This window comes from Phyllostomus hastatus, unplaced genomic scaffold (assembly GCF_019186645.2).
Source record: "Phyllostomus hastatus isolate PE091 unplaced genomic scaffold, TTU_PhHast_1.1 phas_scaffold_345, whole genome shotgun sequence".
NCBI classification, from domain to species: domain Eukaryota; kingdom Metazoa; phylum Chordata; class Mammalia; order Chiroptera; family Phyllostomidae; genus Phyllostomus; species Phyllostomus hastatus.
Genome location: NW_025334024.1, coordinates 10405487 through 10427785, shown reverse-complemented (window position 1 = coordinate 10427785; position 22299 = coordinate 10405487). Strand labels below are relative to the sequence as shown.

At 46.9% G+C, this 22299-nt stretch overlaps 1 protein-coding gene across 5 annotated transcripts; it reads left to right on the top strand.

The window, feature by feature from the left end:
* Positions 1-3903: 3903 nt before the first annotated feature.
* On the top strand, positions 3904-5112 carry LOC123806085 (synaptonemal complex central element protein 1-like). Of its 5 annotated transcripts, XM_045819101.1 has the most exons (5): positions 3904-4028; positions 4225-4294; positions 4395-4494; positions 4717-4801; positions 4986-5112. In XM_045819101.1, exons 2-5 carry the CDS (start codon positions 4225-4227, stop codon positions 5043-5045), a joined length of 315 nt encoding a protein of 104 aa, XP_045675057.1. In that variant the 5' UTR covers positions 3904-4028; the 3' UTR covers positions 5046-5112. The 5 variants fall into 5 exon arrangements, with proteins under 5 accessions (XP_045675057.1, XP_045675054.1, XP_045675055.1 ...); XM_045819098.1 differs by having other exon boundaries at positions 4395-4801; XM_045819099.1 differs by having other exon boundaries at positions 4717-5106.
* Positions 5113-22299: the final 17187 nt, after the last annotated feature.

Below are 22299 nucleotides of genomic sequence, written 5' to 3'. Positions count from 1 at the left end.
CCGCCACACCAGCCCCTTCGCCATTGCTTTGGGCCTTGGCCTCACTCTCGCTGCAGGGACTATGCACTCATGCCTCTGCCTGACACAGCTCCTCCCTCTACACGCTCAACCCCTGCAAAACTGCAGGACTCCCTTCCCTCTCTTCATCTGGGGCCTTTCCATATTTCAAGAGGCACCTTCTACCCTTTCATCTTTAATCCCTTCTCAGCAGTTACCGCTCACCTGCATTGGTATCATACATCTTTGGGCAGTGTCCATCTCTCCCACCCAGCATGCCAACCCTGCAAGGGCCTCTTCCAGAGCCCAGCAGACAGCAGACATTCAGTAAATGTGTTGACGGATAGCAGCAGAGACACAGTGCCAACACCTACCCCCTCCGTGTGAACTGGACAGTCAGGCATCTGTCCTCTCTGGTTCAATCTTTCCTTCTGCAGAGGGAAGCCTGGAGCCACAGATAGAAGAACTGATTCATCGAATCAATGAGTTGCAGCAAGGTAAACTGGGACCTAGGCTGGCCAGCTGGCCATGAAGGCCCTGGACTTTGAATGCCTCTGCTTCCTCACCTGTAAAATCCAGGCCCCTCCAGGGTGTTTGAAGATGAGTGTGCAGTGTCACCGTCTGAGAGAGAACAGCATGGCTAGAGGCTGCATTCACATAGTGTCTTCTTTCACTTTTTGGCCCAGCAAAGAAGAAGTCCAGTGAGGAGTTGGGAGAAGCCCAAGCTCTCTGGGAGACCCTGCACAGGGAATTGGACTCTTGTAAGTGAGACCAAAAGAGGGACCCAGAGACCCCATGGCCACTGCTGGTGTCCTGTGCACAGATCAGGGTCTTTGCATGGGCTGCTCCCTCCACCTGCAGTGCTCTTGTTCGCTGCAGTCCAGAGTGCCTCTTGCCATGTCAAGTCATCTTTCAGCCCGTAGCTCAAGCTTCATCCAACAGGTCTACCTTGATGGTCCTGTGTGAAAATAGAATATCCCCTCTCTGTCATTCTCACTCTCCTGCTTCACTTGTTTCTTCATAGCCTTATTTTCATCTGACTCGGTGCATGTATTTATTGCTAGTCATCCCTTTCCTCGGTATAAACCTTGTGCATTCTGCAACACCTTTACTCCTTTGGCAATTACAGGGAATGTGGGCACCCAGGGGGAGGAGCTGGATCAGGTTGGTCCCCAGTGGGAGATGGGTGCAGGGTGGCAAGAACATACCTCCGCTGTCCTGGGGCTGTTCCAGACCTTCTGTGTGACCATGGGCATGCCCTTTGCATGAAGTTGCAGTGGGGCAGAGGACATAACCCCTTTCTTGGAGGCTCAGAGTGTCACTGTGTTTCCAGTGAATGGAGAGAAAGTGCACCTAGAGGAGGTCTTGAGTAAAAAGCAAGGTATTTTTTTTTCTCTGCTGTCTTCATTACACCCCATTACCCCACAAAAGCCCACAATCCCCAGAACAGCCAGAAGAACCCCACTGAAACCTGAGCCAGAGTGCCTCCCTTTCTGCTCAGATTTCTTCCTTGGCTGCCACCTGACTCGAAGTAAAAGCTAAAGTCCCCTTAGTGCCTCCAGTGCCCACCCCCTCCACCCAAACCTGACTCCCCAAGAGCTCTCATGTGGCCTTGGTTCCTCTCCACAGAAGCACTGAGGACCCTCCAACTGCACAGCCCGATGAAGTCAAGTGAGGATCAGAGGTAAGGGGTCCTGCCCAGCTCCTCCCAACCTCAGTCCCCAGCTTGAAGGAGGGCAAGCAAGAGCTAGGGGAAATAAATCTTGGACACATTCTCCTCATTTCCCGTTTTAATAATACAAATTAGCTAGACAAAAGACTTCTCTGCTCATCTCTGATACTAGATAGTGGTGGTAAGATGTTCTCGCTCATTTAACCATTCCCAGCTTCTTTATAAATTTCATCCACTGGTGTCCTTCCAAATCTTCCCCTATTCGTTATTCAGCTCTTCGGCCGTTGATTCATTTGTTTATCTGGCTCATTCAGGCTTCCCAACCACCCATTCACCCACCCTTCCACCTACCCACTCATCCGCCCGTCCATCCATTGATCCATGAACCCATCAATACGTCTGTCCTACTTGCCAGCCTTTCATCCAGCCAGCCTGCCAGACATCTCTCCAGCCCTCCGTGCACTCATCTATCAGTTTAGTCATTCATTTATCTTTTCTCCATCTTTCCAATCATCGTTCATCTAGTAGTTCATTTCTTCACCCAACCATCCACCCGAACACCTGTCCATCCTCCCATCGGTCCTTTCATTTCTCCACCCAGCCATCTCCCACCACCCATCATTTCTCTCACCAGTCATTATCCCTTTGGCCAGCCATTCATCCGTCTGGTTACCTGTCCATCCAACCACCCACCTCTCCATCATTTGAACCTTTACTTTACATGTTTTTGTGACCAGAGGGGTCACACCTTGGTTCACCGTGATTTTAATTGTGCAGGAAAACCTGATGGTGGTTTAAGTATGCATAGGCTTAACTACACCACATGTACAGTCTGATAAACAGTTCATGTTTATTTGCAAACATAACCCTCACAATGACAATTAAATGCATTAAGGTGTGATGCCATCCATCCATCATTACTACCGTTTTACATATGAGTAAACCGAGACCCAGAGAGGTTAAGTAACTTGTCCAGAATCACAGTAGAATAGCTGATCCAGGCTTTAAGCCAGGACTTTAGAATCTGTGACACTAAACTGCTCCCCTTATAAAGTTTTGTTCCAACCAAAGCCACTCCTCTATGGCTTCAATGTCTGCTCACTGCTCAGGTTCATCTACTGCTCAGGCCTGTTACTGGTTTGATGGACAGGGTGATGGTCTTGGCAGAGGCCCATAAAGTTTCACATTCGATCAATAGAAGAAAAGGCGAATGATGAAGGTTCTGAGCAGACCCACCCACCCCGAATGGCCTCTACTCCTGCTGGAGGGAGTGGGGGCGTCATTCCGAGAATATGATCGAGGTTGTCTTTCTCTTTCCTGGAAGCACATTTTGTAGGAGTTCAAGGACCAAACTTCCACCTGTAACTCTCAGATTGAAGAGAGTTGTAAACAGAGGAAGCTGGGGTAGCCGCTGGGGTACTCCAGGTCTAGGCCCTGGTGTGGTGCTGGGCGGGGAGTAAGAGTTTGTTGGAAGAGGAGCTACTGGAGCCAATGCCTGGAGGATGGAGCCCAGAAAGGGGCTCCCAGCAGAGGGAGCAGGAGGCAGAAATCCAAAGGCCTGGGCACAAGGAACCCCCGACTGGACTGGGCTGTGTGTTGGTCCTGGCAGGTGTCCTGTCATTCCTGGGTGTTGACCCCTAGGTTGCATGTGGAAGAACAGCTGGAGGATTTGATGGGCCAGCACAAGGACCTCTGGGAATTCCAGGTGAGCCCTCGCCGTGGCCTCCAACCGAAGGCCCTCCTCGCCTGGTTCCAGCGTCTCCGCTGGCTGCTCAGGTCCACCTCCTGCTCAGGCCCAACTTCCTGAAATAGCCCTTGACTCCGTCAGTCTTTTTGCCCATCCTCCCAGTCCTTCAGCTTTCACCTTGAATCGGCCACCTCCTAGCACCCGTCACTGCCATGTGGTTGCCCAGACTGGTGCAGTGACCACTGCTGATCCTGCTTTCCTCCCACTCACCTAGAGTATGCTACCTTGCAGTGGCAAAGCTGTGCTCAGGTTAATCCTTCAACTAATGTCCCTGGATGCATTTTGCAGCATTGCAGGCACAAGGAGACAGTGGGGAGCCCTAGGGGTCAAGTGTTTGCCTGTCCCAGGATGGCTGGGAGCAGCGGGAGGCACAGCCAGACTCTAAATAATAAGTAAGATCATGTAATGGCATTTGCGGAAGGCCTCAGCAAATAACATCTGAGTGCAGACAGGAAGGAAGGAAGGAAGGGAGGAAGCCATGCAGGTGTCTGGGTGCAAATGTCCGTGGCAGAAGGAAAGGCCAAGGCAAAGGCCCTAAGGCTAATCCATGCCTGGAGCTTTTGAGGAAGAGCAAACTGGAGGGTGGGCAGGGAGGATGAGAAGATTTGAGAGGTAGGTGAGGACGTGGGGAGTGACTGCAAGGAACTGTGTCCCCACCAGCAATTAGTCGCAGCAGAAACTGTGCATTGAGTTAATAATAGTGGAATGAATGCATGACTTAATTCAAGTAAAGACTTTTTGAGAGGCGTGTGGGAGGAGGGGGCCGGGAGTACAGAACAGACAGATTTTCAGGCCTCTCTCCCCACAGATGCTGGAGCAGCGACTGGCCTGGGAGATCTGTGCCCTGCAGAGCAGCAAGGATCAGCTGCTCATCGAAGGTGGGACTCCAGCTTGGGGTGGGGGGCAAGGGAGCAGGGTCTGCTCTTGGGAGCTCCAGGGCCCGCCTGTGACTCCCCGCAACCCCAACACCCCCCGCAGAGAACTCCCTGCGAGCCAAGCTGGATCTGGTGGGACAGAGGCTGCGCTCGCTGCCGCTGCCGGTGGTCGAGGGTGAGGGCCCCGTGGCAGCGAAGGAAGGGTGAGACGGCAATGGGGGCTTTGGCGAGGGGGAAGGGGTGCGGAGGAAGAGAATGGGCCTTTGCTCCCCGCAGCACCACCCCCACCCCAGAAGGGCAGGCTCTGGGGCTGGTAGGCGGGGCCATAGCAGGTGGGGTCGCCTTGTCTCAGTGGCTTCCTGCTGGACTCCCTCGACTCTTGGTCTCTTCTCCCTCCTCTTCTCTCCTCTGCCCCTTCTCTGCAGGCCGAAGGCGGAGCTGGAGAAATTCGGGGAGCAAGTTCCCACCCATACCCAGGGCAGCTCAGAGGACGGGGCCGACAGAGGAGAGGTCGGGAGCCAGGGATGGAGGCACGGCGGGCAGAGAGGGAGACAGAGGGGGCGAGGATGTCCCCAGAGCCCCTCGGACAGAGGGTCCGAGGGGAGCAGGCCCCCTGCCCCACGCCGGGTGGTGCCGGTGACAGGGCAAAAGTAGCTGAGGGCCCGCAGCTTGACTCTCTGCGCCTGCCCGCCAGGAGGAGGAAGCACCCGGAGCCGCCAGTGGAGCTGGACTTGACGCCCCGCTAGTCCAGTAGGACCCACCTGGTCCCCAGTGAACTTCGACGCCCGCCAAGAAATAAAGGCAGTGATTTCAGAGGGTCCTCCACCCGCTCAGCTTAGTCTGTGTTGCGGGAGTGGGGCTGGTGGAGAGGGGTGGGGCCGATGCAGGGGGCGGGGCTCCAGGCACTCTGGGTGGGACCTCCGCTGGACCCCACCCCCCAGGCCCTGGCTGGCTCTCCCTCAGGATGGATGCTGTCAGTGTTCCTGTCAGTGAATCACTGTCCAGTGACCACTGTCAGTGAATAAGTGAGTGTCAAGTCCACCCCATCTCCACCGCGGCATCCGGGACTCCTGAACTGTCTATTTTGCCAACAAGAGCAAGAGAGAACCCAGTTTGCAAGTGGGCAAAGAACCCAAATAGACGTTTCTGATAAAAAGATATACCAAAGGCCAAAAGGTGCATGAAAAGATGCTGCATGTCACTAGTCATTAGGGAAATGCAAGTTAGAAACAATGACACTGCACCTCATGCTCCTTAGAACGGCCACTGTCAAAATACGAGAACGAACCCTGGCGTGGGTGTGGAGAGAAGGGAACCCTTGTGCGGTGTTGGTGGGGGTGTAAGTCGGCACAGGCCTGTGGAAAACAGTGTGGAGGCTCCTCAAAAAATTAGAGATAGAGCTACCATATGGTCCCACATCTGGGAATGCATCCAAAGGAAACAGAAACACTAACTTGAAAGATATCTTCACCCCCATGTTCGTAGTAGCATTATTTACAATAGCCAGGACGGGAGACAACCTCTGTGTTTATCAGGAGAGGATGGATGAAGAAGTTGTGGTCTATATATGTAAATGTATATGGTAGGTATGTTTGCAATATGTGTGTGTGTGTGTGTGTGTGTGCAATGAACAACTGCAATGAAATTTAATTCAGCCATAAAACAAAACAAAAAATCCCCACAAGAATCCTACCATTTTGGGGACAATGTAAATGAACCTTGAAGGCATTATACTAACTAAGCTCAACAAATATTGTATGATTTTACTTATATGTGGACTCTAAAACACAAAACCACCAAAACACCCCCCAAAAAAACCTCATAGAAAAGAGGTCAGGCTTTTGCTTACCAGAGTCAGGGGGTGGGGACAGTCAAAAGATACAAGCTCCCGGTTATCAGATAAGCGAGTCCTGGGGATGTGATGTGCAACAGGGCAACTCTGCCATGACACTGCTGATCCTGTACAACTGACACTGCTGTGTGATATGTAGGGAAGTTAAGAGAGTAAATCCTTAGAATTCTTATCATGAAAAATTTTCCCTTTTTCTTTTTATTGTATCCATATGAAAAGATAGATGTTGGCTGAGCCTACTGTGGTAATCATTTCACAATGTATGTAAATGAAACCATAAAAAATTGACATTTAGGACAAAGTTAACCCATTTTGTAAGCCTCTGGGAACTGTTTAACAGAAACGGCATCAGCTTACACAACAGCAGGCTGACTGCACGCTGTAGGGTCTGCTGATTTAGCGTTTATGCCCTGCAGAGCACTTATGGGGAAGATGGATTCCATCAAGACAATAAAATTAACATCGGCACAGTATTTAGATTTAAAAAATCTCTGGTGAGAAGACAGACTTGGTGGAGATGGCAGAGGAAATGTATGTGCTGTGCACGCACTGTCCACACAAGCCAGTGTGCAGACACGGACACAGGCACACGTGTCCCCCGGGGCACACAGCGCCTTACTCTTTAAATACAGATACAAAGGAAGACAGCTGCCCTGGGAGAGAAAGATTCAGCAATGAATGGTACCCCAAAGTCAAATTCAGAAGAGCCTGAATTTACAAAGGACAATTTGGAGTTTGATTTCTCTCTCTCTCCACCAAGCGCCCCAGGCAGAGACCTGGGAGAGCTGCCGTGAGCAGGAACGCTCGCTGGCTTCTGCCAGTTTCCCCAGGGTCCCTTCTGCAGGGTCTGGGGGCGGGGGCGGGAGCGGGTGTCCCAGCAGGTCTCGTTCCAGTCGTCTGAAGCTGTAGAGGAGAAAAAACAGTTTTCCCTGCATCCTTTATGGTGAGTGCCAGGCTGAGACCCACCTCTCTGTGGCGATTCTAGATAGAGATATGCTCATCTAGGTTGAAAGTTGTCCACTGTGGCCACTCTAATTTGATTAACTTTGATAAGTTGAACCTGCTTGCTTGTTCAGCCCTAACACAAAATTCCACTCACCTGAGGCCTCACGCTGCCCTCCAGCCTTCCTCACACCCAGCTCGACCCTGACCGCCCTGCCCTTGGTTTTTAAGTCAGACCCAGTTCGACTCCTGCAGCTTCCCAGACACAGCCCAGGAAAAGAGGTGTTCAGACAGGCTGAGAGCTCCCGACGCAAAGCTGCAGAGCCAGGATCAGGGGCCCAGAGGGCCTTGGCCAGAACCTCCAGAGGCAGCGAGAAACCGTGCACATGCAAGGGCCCAGCAGGTACCTTCTGGCAGCTTGCTGCTCTGGGGGGCTGTGGGGGTTGCCTATGGTTCCCTCTTCTGAGGCCAGAACTGCTAAAGATAAACAGGAGCAGGTTAAAAATTCTGAGTTTGTCTGAGCAAAAATCGGTTATAACGGGGTAGCATTCCGTCTTGCAGCCAGAAAGTCACTCCGAGGAGCTGTGGAAGGTGAGAGACTCCCATGGGCGGAAGGGCGTGGGAACGGGGACATTTTTCTGGGCGGAAAAGCAAGCTGGTTCTGGCCAAGTTCCTTTCCGAGGGGATGGCAGTGGCCTGTCAGCAGCTGCTCGGGGGGATTCCTGGTTGACTGGCTCAAGGTCTCATTCCTGGGGGAGCTGAAAGTGTGATTCGGCTGGGTCTTGGTTTGGTGATGGGGGCCCTGTTTGAGGCCTGAGGTCGTGTTCATAACAAAGGCTGGGGCACTGTCCTTGTTGAGAAGACAGGCTGGAGGTGACATCCTGGGCCTGTGAAATGGCAGGTGCACAGCCTTCTTCATGTGTCATCTGCATGCATGCGGGTTCCAGGTGTTTTCTGCAGACGCTGTGGGAAGTACAGCTTTTTGGTTACTGTTTTGTTTCTGCACCCGAAGCAAGTTCTTGTTGACCAAGTGTTGCTGTGGACCTCGTGAAAAGTACAACTGGTTGGTTATTGCTTTATTTCTGCCTCTGAAGCAAGTTCTTGTAAACTATCGACCTTAAAATACTGCTTTCACTTAAAAAGAAGCTCAGATCAGATGCCATAATTCTTTCTGCTGAAGGCATCAGTGATGCTGATACATATGTATATATCCATGAGCTCATTAAGTTCTTACAACAATAATTAAACAAAAGGGGTAGATGTGACAGAAACTCTGTTTCCCCGAGCAGCAGGAAGACTAGGTCATGACCCCATGACTCAAGGCCATGTGTAGGTGACCCACCCTGGTGACTGGGGCAGGACCTTTCACTGGGACGGGACAACACGGTGATTATTAGACCAGTGCTCTAGGGCACAGCTGACTTCAACAAGGGCGATTACGTCAGTGGGCCGGAGTCCATGGGCCTGAGACAGGGACCGGGGGCTTCTCGGTGGCCGAAGAGACTGAGGGTCTGGCAAGGGTTCAGCACAGGCGGTGTGCTCCCTTCCTGGCTTTGAGGCTCGAGGGGCCACAGGACAAGGCATGAGCTGCTTCTCTAAGCCGAGGGCAGCATCCAGCTGACAGCCGGCAAGGAAACCTTTCAGTTTCACTGAATTATTCAAAGTTTCTCCATCAGGTTTGTGAAACATTTATTGTAAAGGTCTGCTAGTAAATATTTTTCAGGTTTTGCAGCCACCTACAGCCTCTCTCTGTCACATATTTTCTCTGTCCCTCCCACTCAATTCCTTACTTCTATATATAAAATGTTAAAAAAAAAAAACCCAATAACTTAGGTTAAGGACTGAACCAAAGCAGTTTGTGGGCTGGTTTGCCAGGCCCTGGTGGAAACCATCAATGGAACAAAATAAAGTCAGGCCTGGATCGCGGTGCTTGTCAGTCTCTGCAGTGTAACCAGGTCGTGATTGATCTCAGGCTGCCCACGTGAAGGGTCTCCACCATCACGAGACTTCGGCAGCAGAGCACGTGATTCCGGGTTTCCATGCTCATGCGGTGGGAATACACAACACGTGAGCTCAGGGCACAGCAAACCCTAATGTGTGATTAAGGGGGGGTGAGTTTGAGTGTCTGCTGCCCTTGTTTTTAACCTAATTTGTTAAATTGTGAGTGTCTGCAGTTTACTTTCTTACTAAAGGTTGTGTTTAACGACTAACTCACGCAATTCCTGAGGAGTTAACTGGCTCTCACCAGCCCGTCCTAGTCACCCACCTCCAGCACAACCATGCTCTCATGCCCTTAGCAGAGAGTGAGGTGTGTGTTCCTCGCCCCAGATTTTCCTGTCAGGTCAGGGGGATGGTGAGCCCAGCAGGCGTGACTATGGGCCCCCTTTCACTGCGGAGGGACGGGAATGCTTCACCCAGAAAGGAGGAGCCTAAGTTCCCAGCACAGAGGAGCAACCACTTCAGGCTCCGGCTCCTTGTGCTCCTGTTACTGGGCAGAGGTTCCCCTCTGCTAGTAACCTCATTGAAGCTACTCCTGTCCCCAAGAGTTTGTTACACTGTCTCTGTATTCCCATTAGACAACAGAGTTCCCTTGTCTGAGTGAGGAGACCAGTGCTTAGAGAGGTAAATTTCTTTCCCAACAGCACAGGGCTGGAAGTCTCATAGGCAGCATTGTAAGCCAAGATGTAAGTTATCTCTTTTAACTCCAGGTCCATGGAGATTCTAGATACATCCTGTTGCTAATCATGTCAGTCAGTCAGTCTGTAACCAGTACAGGCCTCCAGCTTGGGGACTCCACGGAGGCGCAGGGGGCTCCTCTCTGGAAATGGTTTTCTGGTAAGGAAGTGCCGTAGCAGTTTGGAGAAGGCAGTGAGCAGGGGGGAGCAAAGGGCCCTGGCTGGGCGGTCAGGGGGAGGGCAGGGGTCGCAGGGTGCCCTCTCTCACCCACACTGTTGAACACAAGTGGGAACTTGAAGTGATGCTGCAGGCTGTAGGATCATGGAAGCACAGAGGGAAAAGCTGTCCAACACCCACACATTCGCGTGTCCCACGTGTGTTCATGTTTGTGTCCTCAGATCCACATGCTTCAGGGGCACTTGTCAATGACCATCTCACAAGGGCCCACATGCCCCAGGGCCTGGCTCCTTCAAACCCTGAGACAGGCGCGCTGCATTGATGCTTTCATTCATGTTGATTAACTAGGAGAGTGTTTTCTGCAGTTAGACAGCTGAAGAAGCATCCTGGCTTCCCGTGCAGCAGGGCGTTCCCGTCGGCCCGCGCCCTTTCCCGCGGCGTGTGTGTAGGAGTGTGCTTCTGCCGCGCGGGCAGCATCCACCTTCTCCCTCAAAGTAACCGCTTCTGGGCGTAAGTGTCTGTGTCCTCTGTGTACGGTGCCTTAGTCCTGGTCAGCCGACTGAAACCCTTATTCACTGCAGGGGGCAGATTGACTTGATTTCACTGATGTGTCTCTGTGCTCACAACAGCAGGAGACGACGGTTTGGGGGTGACCATTGTCACATGTTGTCATTGTATTCTGCTCCACGGTTGGGAGGACGGGGGGTTCCATATCCCAGTAACCTACTACGGCTTTGTATTTCCACTTTCGGCAGAATTTATTTACTTTTCTTGGGAAGCTTTATTGTGTCAACACCTCATTGGTCAGATGTTCCCATGTGACACTTGGCTGGGTCATGTTTCTCTTGGCCTTGGTGTGTCTGAGGCTTTTGGCTACTTGTTCCTGGAAAAAGTCCCAGCTTTTGCTGCCACCTGCACCTGCATCTGCCCCCCGTGGCCATGGCCACCTGATGTAGGAGTACTGTGGGCTCTCCCATCTGCCCTCCTCCAGGGTGGGTGCTGGCATCTGGAGGGACTGCTGTGTCACCACTGGGTAGGAGACAGGGAGACCTCAAAGCTCTGACTCCTCCCAGCACTCCCGGGGGGTAGTGACGTGCCTGGCACAGTGTGCACCCTGTGGCCTCACCAGAGGATGTCTGACAAGCCATCGTGAAGTGAGGATGGCACTGCGAGTGGGGCGAATTCGGGCGGTGAGAGGGAGCTGGAGACACATTGCTCCCCCTCTGTCCTCGGATGCTCTGGTCCAAGGGAGCAGCCGCCGTGTGGACGGTCAGAGAGGCCCTGTGTGGTGGGCGGGGAGCAGCTCCTCCCCTTGGGGAAGCAGCTGCCACCTGGGTGACTCCTGAGGAGCCTTTGCTCCCTGATGTTTCCCGCCCCTCCCCTCTCTCTCTTCAGCCTCTTTTCCTGGGGATTGCACCTCCTCTTCAAACAGTTGCACTTAATATATTTTTTTTTAAATTTTAAGTCTCAATTTGAGTATTGTAAGGCATCTGGGCAGAGAGAACAGAAGTCAGTCCTCAGGTGATTACATTTGATGCACAGCCTGTTGGCCTGGATGGTAAGTGGGAATCCCCACGGGCGAACAGGAGTAAAAATACACGCAGGTGTGGAAAGGCAGAACCTAATAAGATGAAACCCGTGAGTTAGGTTACACATGGGAGGAATCAAGGACTGATAAAGGTACAGGCATTGATACAGTCGGACTGTGAGCACAGCACATGAAAACGGGACTTTACCGTAAAGGCCCCGGTTACTGAGGAGAGTCGGCCACTGAAAACGGCGATAGCAGAGTCCATGTTTCCTCCACAGTGACAATGACACCTGCTGTTCAGAGACAGTCAGACAGAAAACATCACCTCTCAGCCTGTGCCATCAGCAAGTGTTGCGCGTGGGTCACCGGCCAGCAGTGACCATGGAACGCTGTGGATGGCTCGACAATACGCGAGAAAAAACAACACATGCACAGAGACAAACTAGTTTCTGTGGGGAAGTAGGGACGGAATGGCCACCCCCCCTAGTGGGGAGCGTGCTGATTTACCGTCCATACCTGCTTTTATTAGGCTCATTTTGCATAATAATTCAGGTAAAGTACAGTACTCATTAGGGGAAGTAAGGAACTATAGAAAACAAAGAACTCTGCCGGTCTATTGAGTTGGGGGGTCAAAGAGCTGTAAGACTGAGGAACAAACTAACTTCCTCCTAAGACCCTTCTCATTCAACTGAGAGCATTCTAAACAAAGAAGGTTTCACAGTAATTTACATGTTCTTTCTTAGGCCTGATCACCCTGGGGAATCCGCACTTCTCAGTACCGAGCTGCACCACCCTGTCATTGTTTCAGGCTTAGGTGGAGCTAGGGAACTAAGGCAACCAAGAGATAAGGAGATTTTCTCCCAGACGCTGCGAACTCAGGCTATGTCAAAGCCAAGGAGCGAGGGTCCATCACCCCCTTTTTGCTGCAGCCCCCCCCAAGTCCTTCTTTTGGGGGGGCCTCCCAAAAGTGATCGTGCCTGGCTTAGGTCGTCTCCCCCGTGGGGAATCTTACCCGTCTTTGGCTAACCGACCAAGCTTTTGGGGGGGTTCAGTCATGAATAAAGCAGCAGAAGCAGCATTCCTGCCAGGGAGATAAGCTTTTGTCTCCTTGCTGGCTCACGGTTCCAAGGGCGTTCCCTTAGCTTTAGCCTAGGCGGGGGTTTCAGCCTCTGATACCAGTCAGGGCGGTTCCCAACAAGCAAGAGGCACCTGGATGGGAGTGACTGAAGGCTGCTGATGCAGAGCCCCCTGCGCAGGGGTGTCGGCCGCCACCCTTTGCCATTGGCAGGGACTCAGAGGCAGGAGGGGCAAGGAGAGCGCTGGAGTGGGAAATGGAGAGAAGGCTTCCAGGCCCGGACTCGGGGCTGTTGTCACAGGAAGCTGTGACCGGGGAAATGCTGGTGGGGCCTCCTAGTCATGGGTGGGGGTGCATTCTCCCATTGCAGCGGGTAAGGTCTCTTCTGTGGGTTCTGATTCAGAAATGACAAACATTAGGGCAGCCATCAGTTTTTAATCAAGTCCTGGCCATCCTGGGACAGTTGCTGAAGGGGGAGAGGTCTGCTTGCGGGAGTGGCTGCTGCGTGGGGGAGGTTTTGTAGGTCGGCTTCCCTGGGGTTGCAGTTGCTGCAGAGGGTGGGTGGGTCAGAGCTGCTTCATCTGTGTTCTGGCTGTTTGCGCATTCAGTCTCCCGGCCCCCATAAAGTGGTCAAGAAAGAAATAGTATTGCATTTAAGCACTTTACAAATGAGCTGATTCTAAACATGAAAGCTGGGGTTGTAATCCAGCCCTATTTGTTATTTCTCTGGAGAGAGAAGTGCTAGATTTTTACTAAAAATGAGTTTCAGGAAAAAGCATTCCTGATATGATTTTACATAAAAAGGAAGGACGAGGGAGTTTGGGGAGGTGAAGTAAAAAGACGTGAAGATCCCCAGGAGTGCAGGCCATCCCGTGCAGTGTGACAGCTGTGACTGACGTGTAAAGGAGGAGCTTGTTCTGGGAGAGAGAACATTTCAGTCGTGGGTGCTGCAGCCGGGCAGCAGGTTGTGCTGCACTCACGGCATTTACAAACCCCAGAGAAGGCGTTGTTTTTCTTCCTTAGCCCTAGAAACATTCCTGTTCCTGACTGTGTTGTACTGAGGGTTCAGAAAGTTAGGTAAGTGGAATAATATAAATCACTTCTGGGGTTTGGTTTGGTAGAAAGGCAGCGAATGGTACTTCAGTTGTTCAGTCCGAAAGGTAATCAACTAAATGCACACAAACGTGATTTTCAATCTCAATGAGCTTGTAATTCAATTCTTTTGAAGAAGGAAGGACACTTGAATAAAAATATAAGAAAATAAATTGAGGTCTGGTGGGAAATTTAGAAGGAACTTCTATACCTCAAATAAATGCAGCCATAACTTTTGCTATTTCATTTGTAACTGCAAATGGAAGGTAGTGATTTAATCTAAACACTATGAAAGATTCTCATTTCTTACAATGTCCAGAGTTACCATAAAAAAATCTACATTTCATATTTCATGAGACACTGGTGTCAAGGGTCACTTGGCTTCATGAAGAAAATGGTTTTTATTAGTAAATAAAAATTCTTTTCTCTGAGTGATGGTCTACTGGCTTCCTAGGGCCGCTGAGAAAAAATACCACAGACCGACTGGCTAAAAGCGACAGAAATGTGTTCCTTCGCAGTCCTGAGGCTGGCAGTGGGACACCCAGGTGTCGGCAGGGGCCAGCGTCTTCCGGGCGCTGTGAGCGAGAAGCCGCCCCGTGCTCCTGGCCTTGCTGCTGGGGGCTGTGGCGAAGCTCCGGTGTTTCTTGGACACATCACTCCCGTCTCCGCCTCCATCTTCACACTCTGCCCCGTCCCTGTGCTTCCGGGCTTCCTCTCCTCCTCCTCTAGGGACATTCTCGTTGGATTTAGACCCCACGCTCGCCCTGTGTGGTCTTATTTCAATCCTTACCTAGTGAAATCTGCAAAGACACTATTTCCCCATGAGGTCACATTCTGATGTTCTGAGTAGACATGAACTTTGTGGGGACACTATTGAACCCACTACGGATGACTCTCTGACTTAATTATTCTAGAAAAATTACCAAACAAGGCACAGAAATGCTTTTAGTTCGAATTCTGGCTCATTGCCTGAGTGGAAATATAACCTTAATATACCAATCTTGCAAAATTCTACGTCTAGATTTTCTCATCTGTAGAATTTAAATAATATTGGTTTATACAAAAACTGGGTTTATGAGCTTTGAATGAAATGTCAATACTAATTCTAAAAGTTAGTTGCTTGTTTACTTTCATGTTTCCTCTCACTGGCTCATTTCTTTCACTTTCAAATTAGCTTATAATTTTCGAAATCGAGACTTTTGAAAATGTAAGCATGTCTTCAAATCCATAGGGCTGACTTAGACATTGTTGGGGACCACTGATGAGGATGAGAAATAATTCTTATCAGACATACAGGGGGAGGCAAACATAGGTGTATAGTTGTTCCTGTGGAAAATAACACAGTGCCCTGGCTGGTGTAGCTCAGTGAATTGAGTGCAGGCTGTGAACCAAAGTGTCGAAGGCTCAATTCCCAGTCAGGGTTCATGCCTGGGTTGCAGGCCATGACCCCCAGCAACCGCACATTGATGTTTCTCTCTCTCTCTTTCTCCCTCCCTTCCCTCTCTAAAAATAAATAAATAAAATATTTTTTTAAATAAAATAAAACAGTTATAAATAATACAAGGATAAAGTCCATGTTTTGTGTACTCACCACTATAAACTTAATTTTGCTTCAACCTGTGTTCTAAAGAAATAAATATCAGCAAGTTTCTCAACTCTTCTAGACCCTTGTTGATTTGAAATATTCAAAAGGTTGTTTAGGGATGGTAAGGTATCATTGTCCACCTTTCTCAGGTCCTAAAACATAGGTATATTCTGGGTTTCCAAGGGCAACCATACTAATCCAAGTCATAATAACATGCTACTTTAAGATAATTCAGTCTATTATATCTCAAATCTCAGAAATAAAGAAGACCAATTATGCATTTCTTTTTTTTTTTTTTTTACTTTAGAGTCAACAGAGCATTTTAGTATGCAGTAAAAATATTGGATTGGACAAAAAGTTCATTTAATTTTTTCCATACAATGGCTCTAGTAGTGCTTTAACTTCATCAAAATTTTGTTAGACTGTATTGTAACAGCTGTCATATCAGCATTCATTAAAAAAACTTACCAAATTGGTGAGTTTTTGTGCATCTATTTTAATATTGAAGATGGAAGAAGATATGCAATATTTTCAGTGTATTATGCTTTATTATCTCAAGAAAGGTAAAAATGCACCTGAAATGCAAAAAATTTGTGCAGTATATGGAGAAGGTGCTATGACTGATAGAATGTGTCAAAGTGGTTTATGAAGTTTCTTGGTACTACTGACACTTTGGCCAAATAATTCTTAGCTGTGGGGCTATTTCATGCGTTGGAAGATATTTAGCAGCACCCCTGGCCTCTGCCCACTAGAAGCCAATAGCAGAGATAGTTTACATACTCAAAACATCCAAATAAATAAAGTTATTGGCAAAAATGAAAACGTGTCTTTTATTTTACAGAAGAAACTAAACAAGCTTTTGGGCAACCCAATAGTAAAGAAATTGCAGCAAAAGCATGAACAGATTTTTGAAAAAGAAAATAACCTCACTAGTGACAGCAATTCTACAAAACACCATCAACACCATGATAGAAACGAACAAAACTGAAGGCAGATTTTATCTTCAGCAAGGAAACAGAAGAAATAAAACTTCTCTTTTGCTCTTAGTCTCTGAAGTTTACATATAGACCAGAAAAGGAAACCGAAGGGAAGTGGACATGTGTCTTGAACAACGTCGGTCACCATCGTCTGTATGGTGTCACAAACCCCTCACAAATGAATGTAATTGTCTGATACCATAACCTGAACCTCAGTACTCACTAGAACTCTGGTTCACTGCTTCACGGGGCTCTCAAAGTCAATGTTTTGACATCTGCAGGTTTGATCGGATTACTTCGCAGTAATCAGTAATGTTCAGTATGAGAAAACCGCTTCTCAAAAACGTCTTCGTCGAGGGTTCACTGTGAGCTGCAGGGACGGGTAGTGACTGCTTCATGACGGCATGTGTTTAGCAACCACATAATCTGTTGAAATGAAATACTGGCTCCATCATACTTTCAAGTTTTTAGAATATGTTTCTTCATCTCTGTGGTAATCTCTTTAGATGGTTAGTGGAGACTAAACTTGAATAATTTCTGTAATTTGGAAGGAAAACATAGAAACTCACGAGGGACGCCCCTGGCCAGTCAGCATGGCCACGTGACAGCAGAGCCTTTCGTGGGAACTGAAACCGTGTGTGAGAGAGTCAACGAGCACGTGGGAAGGGAGGGGCAGTGAGGAGGGGTTTGGGGCAGACCACACTCATATCCTCTCTTTAATTCCCGACATGGGGCTCGTCACAGATGAGCACAGACAATGCGGGCTGAATAAGTGACTGATTAAAAATGACTCAAGTTCAAGGGAACTTCGCTGACCAGGGTGACTATGAATGATGCCTGGATATTCCCAGTCAGTCAGGTGGGGCCCGGTCCCTTCAGATGCTACGATGATAGCCTCAAACACAAACCTTTTCGAAATTCTTAAATTTATTTTGGAATCTGAGATCCATTGTTTTGAATAGTTCCAATGAAGGCCTTATCTTGTTTTCCTCTCTTCAGGAAATTTAGTGGTTTTAAGAAGCTGAAAGTCATTTGCTGATTAAACAGAAAAAGTAGCTATAAATTATTAATGGTAAAATGAAAGTCTATGGCAATGAATCATTTTTAAGTGAAATCAGAAAAAAGTCCAAAAATGCATTGATCAACACTGTTAAAATAAGGCTCTTGCATCCAAAGTTTACTACTTAGGATGTTGATAAGTAGACTATTTCTTGTATGTTTTCTCATGTCTTAAAATAGTGGTTTGAAATGGTCCTTGCAGTGTTTTTGAGTTGCTTTGTAATGGAACAATGCCTGCATCTGGATATGTTTTAATTCTGTGTATTTCTACATATTTCTACTTTTTTGTGCTTTCTAGAAATGAAATTGATTTTGCTATACTTTTCTTTTATCCAATGACCTTGCTAAACCCACATGTTAATTACAATAACTTACCTCTGCATTCACTTGGATGCTCTTTGTGCATCAGGTCGTGGATGAATGATGGAGGTTTTATTTCTAAATTTGCCTTACTGCATCACGCAGGACTTTCGGTGAAATGTCAGAATCGGTGAAAGCAGGCATGCTTAGTTGTTTCTGATCTTAAGGGAAAGTTTGCAATATTTAACAATGAAATGTGAGGTTTGCTGGAAAATTCTTATAGATATTCTCTATTGGGTGAATGAATTTCTCTTTTATTCCAAGTTTGCTAAGGAAGTCTTCATTAATGAAAGCTGACTTTTATAGGTTGTTCTTTTTTTCTGCATCAGTGGGGATAATTTATTTTCTCTATTACTTTGTCAATGTGGTGAGTTTTTTTTTCTTTTTATTAATCATTGTTCATATACAGTTTTCTCCTTTTTACTCCCAATCCAGTTCCCCCTCCCACCCACCCCCCTTCCCTCCCATTACCACCCTCCCCTTAGTCTATGACCATGTGTCCTTTAAGTTTGTTCCTGTGAACCCTTCCCACTGTCCCCTTAAATTCCCTCTTCTCTCCCCTCCGGTCACCATCAGCCTGTCCTCTATTTCAGTGTCTTTGGTTACATTTTGCTTGTTTCTTTGTTTTGTTATTTAGGTTCCTGTTAAAGGTGAGATCATATGGTATTTGTCTTTCACTGCCTGGCTTGTTTCGCTTAGCATAATGTTTTCCAGCTCCATCCACGCTGTTGCATAGGGTAGGAGCCCCTTCTTTCTTTCTGCTGCATAGAATTCCATCGTGTAAATGTACCATAGTTTTTTGATCCATTCATTTACTGATGGGCATCTAGGTTGCTTCCAGCATCTAGCTATTGTAAATTGTGCTGCTATGAACATTGGGATGCATAGGTTCTTTTGAATTGGTGTTTTAGTATTCTTAGGATAGAGTCCCAGTAGTGGAATTGCAGGGTCAAAAGGCAGATCCATTTTTAGTTTTCTGAGGAAGTTCCATATTGCTTTCCATAGTGGTTGTACCAGTCTGCAGTCCCACCAACAGTGCACTAGGGTCCCCTTTTCTCCACAACCTCTCCAACACTTGTTGTTTGTTGCTTTGTTTATGATGGCCATTCTGTCTGGTGTGAAGTGGTATCTCATTGTGGTTTTAATTTGCATCTCTCTGACAGCTAGCGATATTGAACATCGTTTCATGTGTCTTTGGATCCTCTGTATGTCCTCCTTGGAGAAGTGTCTATTCAAGTCCTTTGCCCACTTTTTTAATTGGATTCCTTGTCTTCTTAGAGTACAGTCGTGTAAGTTCTCTATATATTTTGGAGATTAGACCCTTGTCTGAGGTGTCATTGGCAAATATGTTTTCCCATACAGTTGGTTCTCTTTTTAATTTTCATACTGTTTTCTTTAGCTGTGCAGAAGCTTTTAATTTTGATGAGGTCCCATTTGTTTATTCTTTCCTTTATGTCCCTTGCTCTAGGGGACACGTCATTAAAAAAGTCTCTTCGTGAAATATCTGAGATTTTCTTACCTACGTTCTCCTCTAGGACTTTAATGGTGTCATGTTTTATATTTAAGTCTTTTATCCACCTTGAATTAATTTTTTGTATATGGTGTAAGTTGGTGCTCAAGTTTCATTTTTTTTTGGACGTAGCTGTCCAGTTCTCCCAACACCATTTGTTGAAGAGGCTATTTTTATTCCATTTTATATTGCTGCCTCCTTTGTCAAATATTAATTGACCATAGAGACTTGGGCTTATTTCTGGGCTCTCTGTTCTGTTCCATTGGTCTGTGTGCCTGTTTTTATGCCAGTACCAGGCTGTTTTGATTACAGTAGCCTTGTAATATAGTTTAGTGTCGGGTATTGTGATCCCTCCTACTTTACTCTTCTTTCTCAATATTGCAACAGCTATTCGGGGTCGTTTATAATTCCATATAAATTTTTGAAGTGTTTGTTCTATGTCTGTGAAATGTGCCAATGGTACTTTAATAGGAATTGCATTGAATGTGTAAATTGCTTTGGGTAGTATGGACATTTTGATGATATTAATTCTTCCAATCCATGAACACGGTATGTTTCCATTTGTTTGTGTCTTCCTTGATTTCTTTCTTCAGTGTTGTGTAGTTTTCTGAATACAGGTCTTTTACCTCTTTGGTTAGGTTTATTCCTAGATATTTTATTTTTCTTTTTGCTATTTCAAATGGGATTTTTTTCCTTGATCTCTGCTTCTGCTGTTTCATTGTTGGTGTACAGAAATGCCTTTGATTTCTGGATATTGACTTTGTATCCCGCTGTTTTGCCAAATTCATTTATTAGGTCAAGCAGTTTTTTTGGTAGAGTCAATAGGATTTTCTATGTATACTATCATGTCATCTGCAAACAGTGATAGTTTTGTTTCCTCCTTTCCGATTTGGATGCCTTTTATTTCTTTTTTCTTGTCTGATTGCTGTGGCTAAAACTTCCAGTACTATATTGAATAGAAGTGGTGAAAGTGGACAGCCTTGTCTTGTTCCTGATCTTAATGGAAAAGGTTTTAATTTTTTGCCCATTGAGAATGATGTTGGCTGAAGGTCTCTCATATATGGCCTTTATTATGTTGAGGAATGCTCCCTCTATTCCCACTTTGCCGAGTGTTTTTATCATGAATGGGTGCTGTACCTTATCAAATGCTTTTTCTGCATCAATTGATATGATCATGTGGTTTTTGTCTTTGCTTTTGTTTGTGATGTATTACATTTACTGACTTGCGAATATTGAACCATCCTTGCATCCCTGGAATGAATCCCACTTGGTCATGGTGTATAATCTTTTTAATGTATTGTTGGATGCGGTTTGCCAGTATTTTGTTGAGGATTTTAGCGTCAATGTTCATCAGTGATATTGGCCTGAAGTTTTCTTTCTTTGTTGTGTCTTTATTTGGTTTTGGAATTAGGATGATGTTGGCCTCATAAAAAGAGTTTGGGAGACTCCCATCTTTTTGGATTTTTTGGAATAGTCTGTGAAGGATAGGGGTTAGCTCTTCCTTAAATGCTTTGTAGAATTCTCCTGTGAAACCATCTGGTCCCGGGCTTTTGTGTGTTGGGAGTTTTTTGATTACTGCTTCAATTTCTTTTGTTGTTATTGGTCTGTTCAGACTTTCTGCTTCTTTTTCATTGAGTTTTGGAAGATTATATTTTTCTAGAAAGTTGTCCATTTCATCTAGGTTTTCAAATTTTTTTGGCATACAGTTCTTCGTAGTAATTTCTTACAATCCTTTGTATTTCTGTGGTATCTGTTGTAATCTCTCCTCTTTCATTTCTGATTGTGTTTATTTGGGTCTTCTCTCTTTTTTTCTTGATGAGTCTGCTTAAAGGCTTGTCTATTTTGTTTATCTTTTCAAAGAACCAGCTCTTGGATTCATTGATCCTTAGAATTGTGCTTTTAGTCTCTATATCATTTAATTCTGCTCTGATCTTGGTTATTTCCTTCCTTCTGCTTGCTCTGGGCTGTCTTTGTTGTTGTTCCTCGAGTTCTTGTAGACGTAGGGTTAGGTTGTTTGTTTGGAAAGTTTCTAGTCAATGTGGTGAGTTTTTAAATGGATTATATCCTTTGTTTGGGGGGAATTGTGCAGAAATCAATGAATGTATAACTCAGTGAATTCTGACAAATGAAGTGAGAACACTCAACTCTCACGAGAAGAAATGGGCCACTGCTCGGACATCTATAATATTCTGCGACTCCTGTCGGCACAGGGGTTAGGTCCCTGGTATCTTGACTTTTAATGCCATAGATCAAGTTTGCTTTATTTGGGGGGTGGGGATAGGGCAGGGGTCATATGGCTTCCTTCACTCAAAACTGTGTTTGCATAACTGGTCTTTATTACAAGTAGTTGTAGTTTTCTATTCTCATTGCTGGACAGTGTTCGTTGTATGAATATGTGATGATCTATTTATCCGTTCTACTGTTCATGGGCATTTAGTTTGCATCTTATTTATTTGTTTATATTTGGTTATGATCAGCGCATACATCACCAGTCTCAGACAGGTCCCTCCCACTGAATCCATGTTTATTTGAAGACACACACACCCCTCACAGCCCTCCAAGGGTGGAGTTTCTGGATCGGAGGTTATATGTATGTTCAGCTTTAGTGTGCACTGCCTGGCAGTTTCCCAGAGTGATTGTACCAGTTTGTACCTTAGCTAACAGTGTATGCGAGTTCACAGTAGATTCTCATTAAATAATAGGTGTTTTCATTAGAGAACGTCCTTCCTGCTTACGGAGGGCGACAGGGGGCAGTAGAAGGCGGAGGCGCTGGCCTCAGGCCTCACGGAGTGGGTCACGTGGTGTCAGGTTCTGACATTTCTCTTCCCTGGTCTCAGACACATGGCCCTGCAGCAAGCAGCTGTCCAGTGGCCTTTCGCTGACGTGGGAGGTGTTAGCAGAGGTCTCCATAGGATCTGCCTTGAGGGGAGAGCAGGTACGTAGGCGATAAATTGGGTGGGCTGGGCAGCACCATTACAGACGACAGTGGCTGGTGAGTACAAGAGAAAAATGTGCAAACATATATAATAGGATCTTAAAGTAATGTTTTTCACCTTGAATTTTTTTTCCTCAGGGTTGTTTGTGGTGGATAGCCAATGTTGGTTATTCCGTTTATTTTCCTTATTGTAAAACATTGTTAAAAACTGGAATCATTTTAGGAGCAACCTAGAAA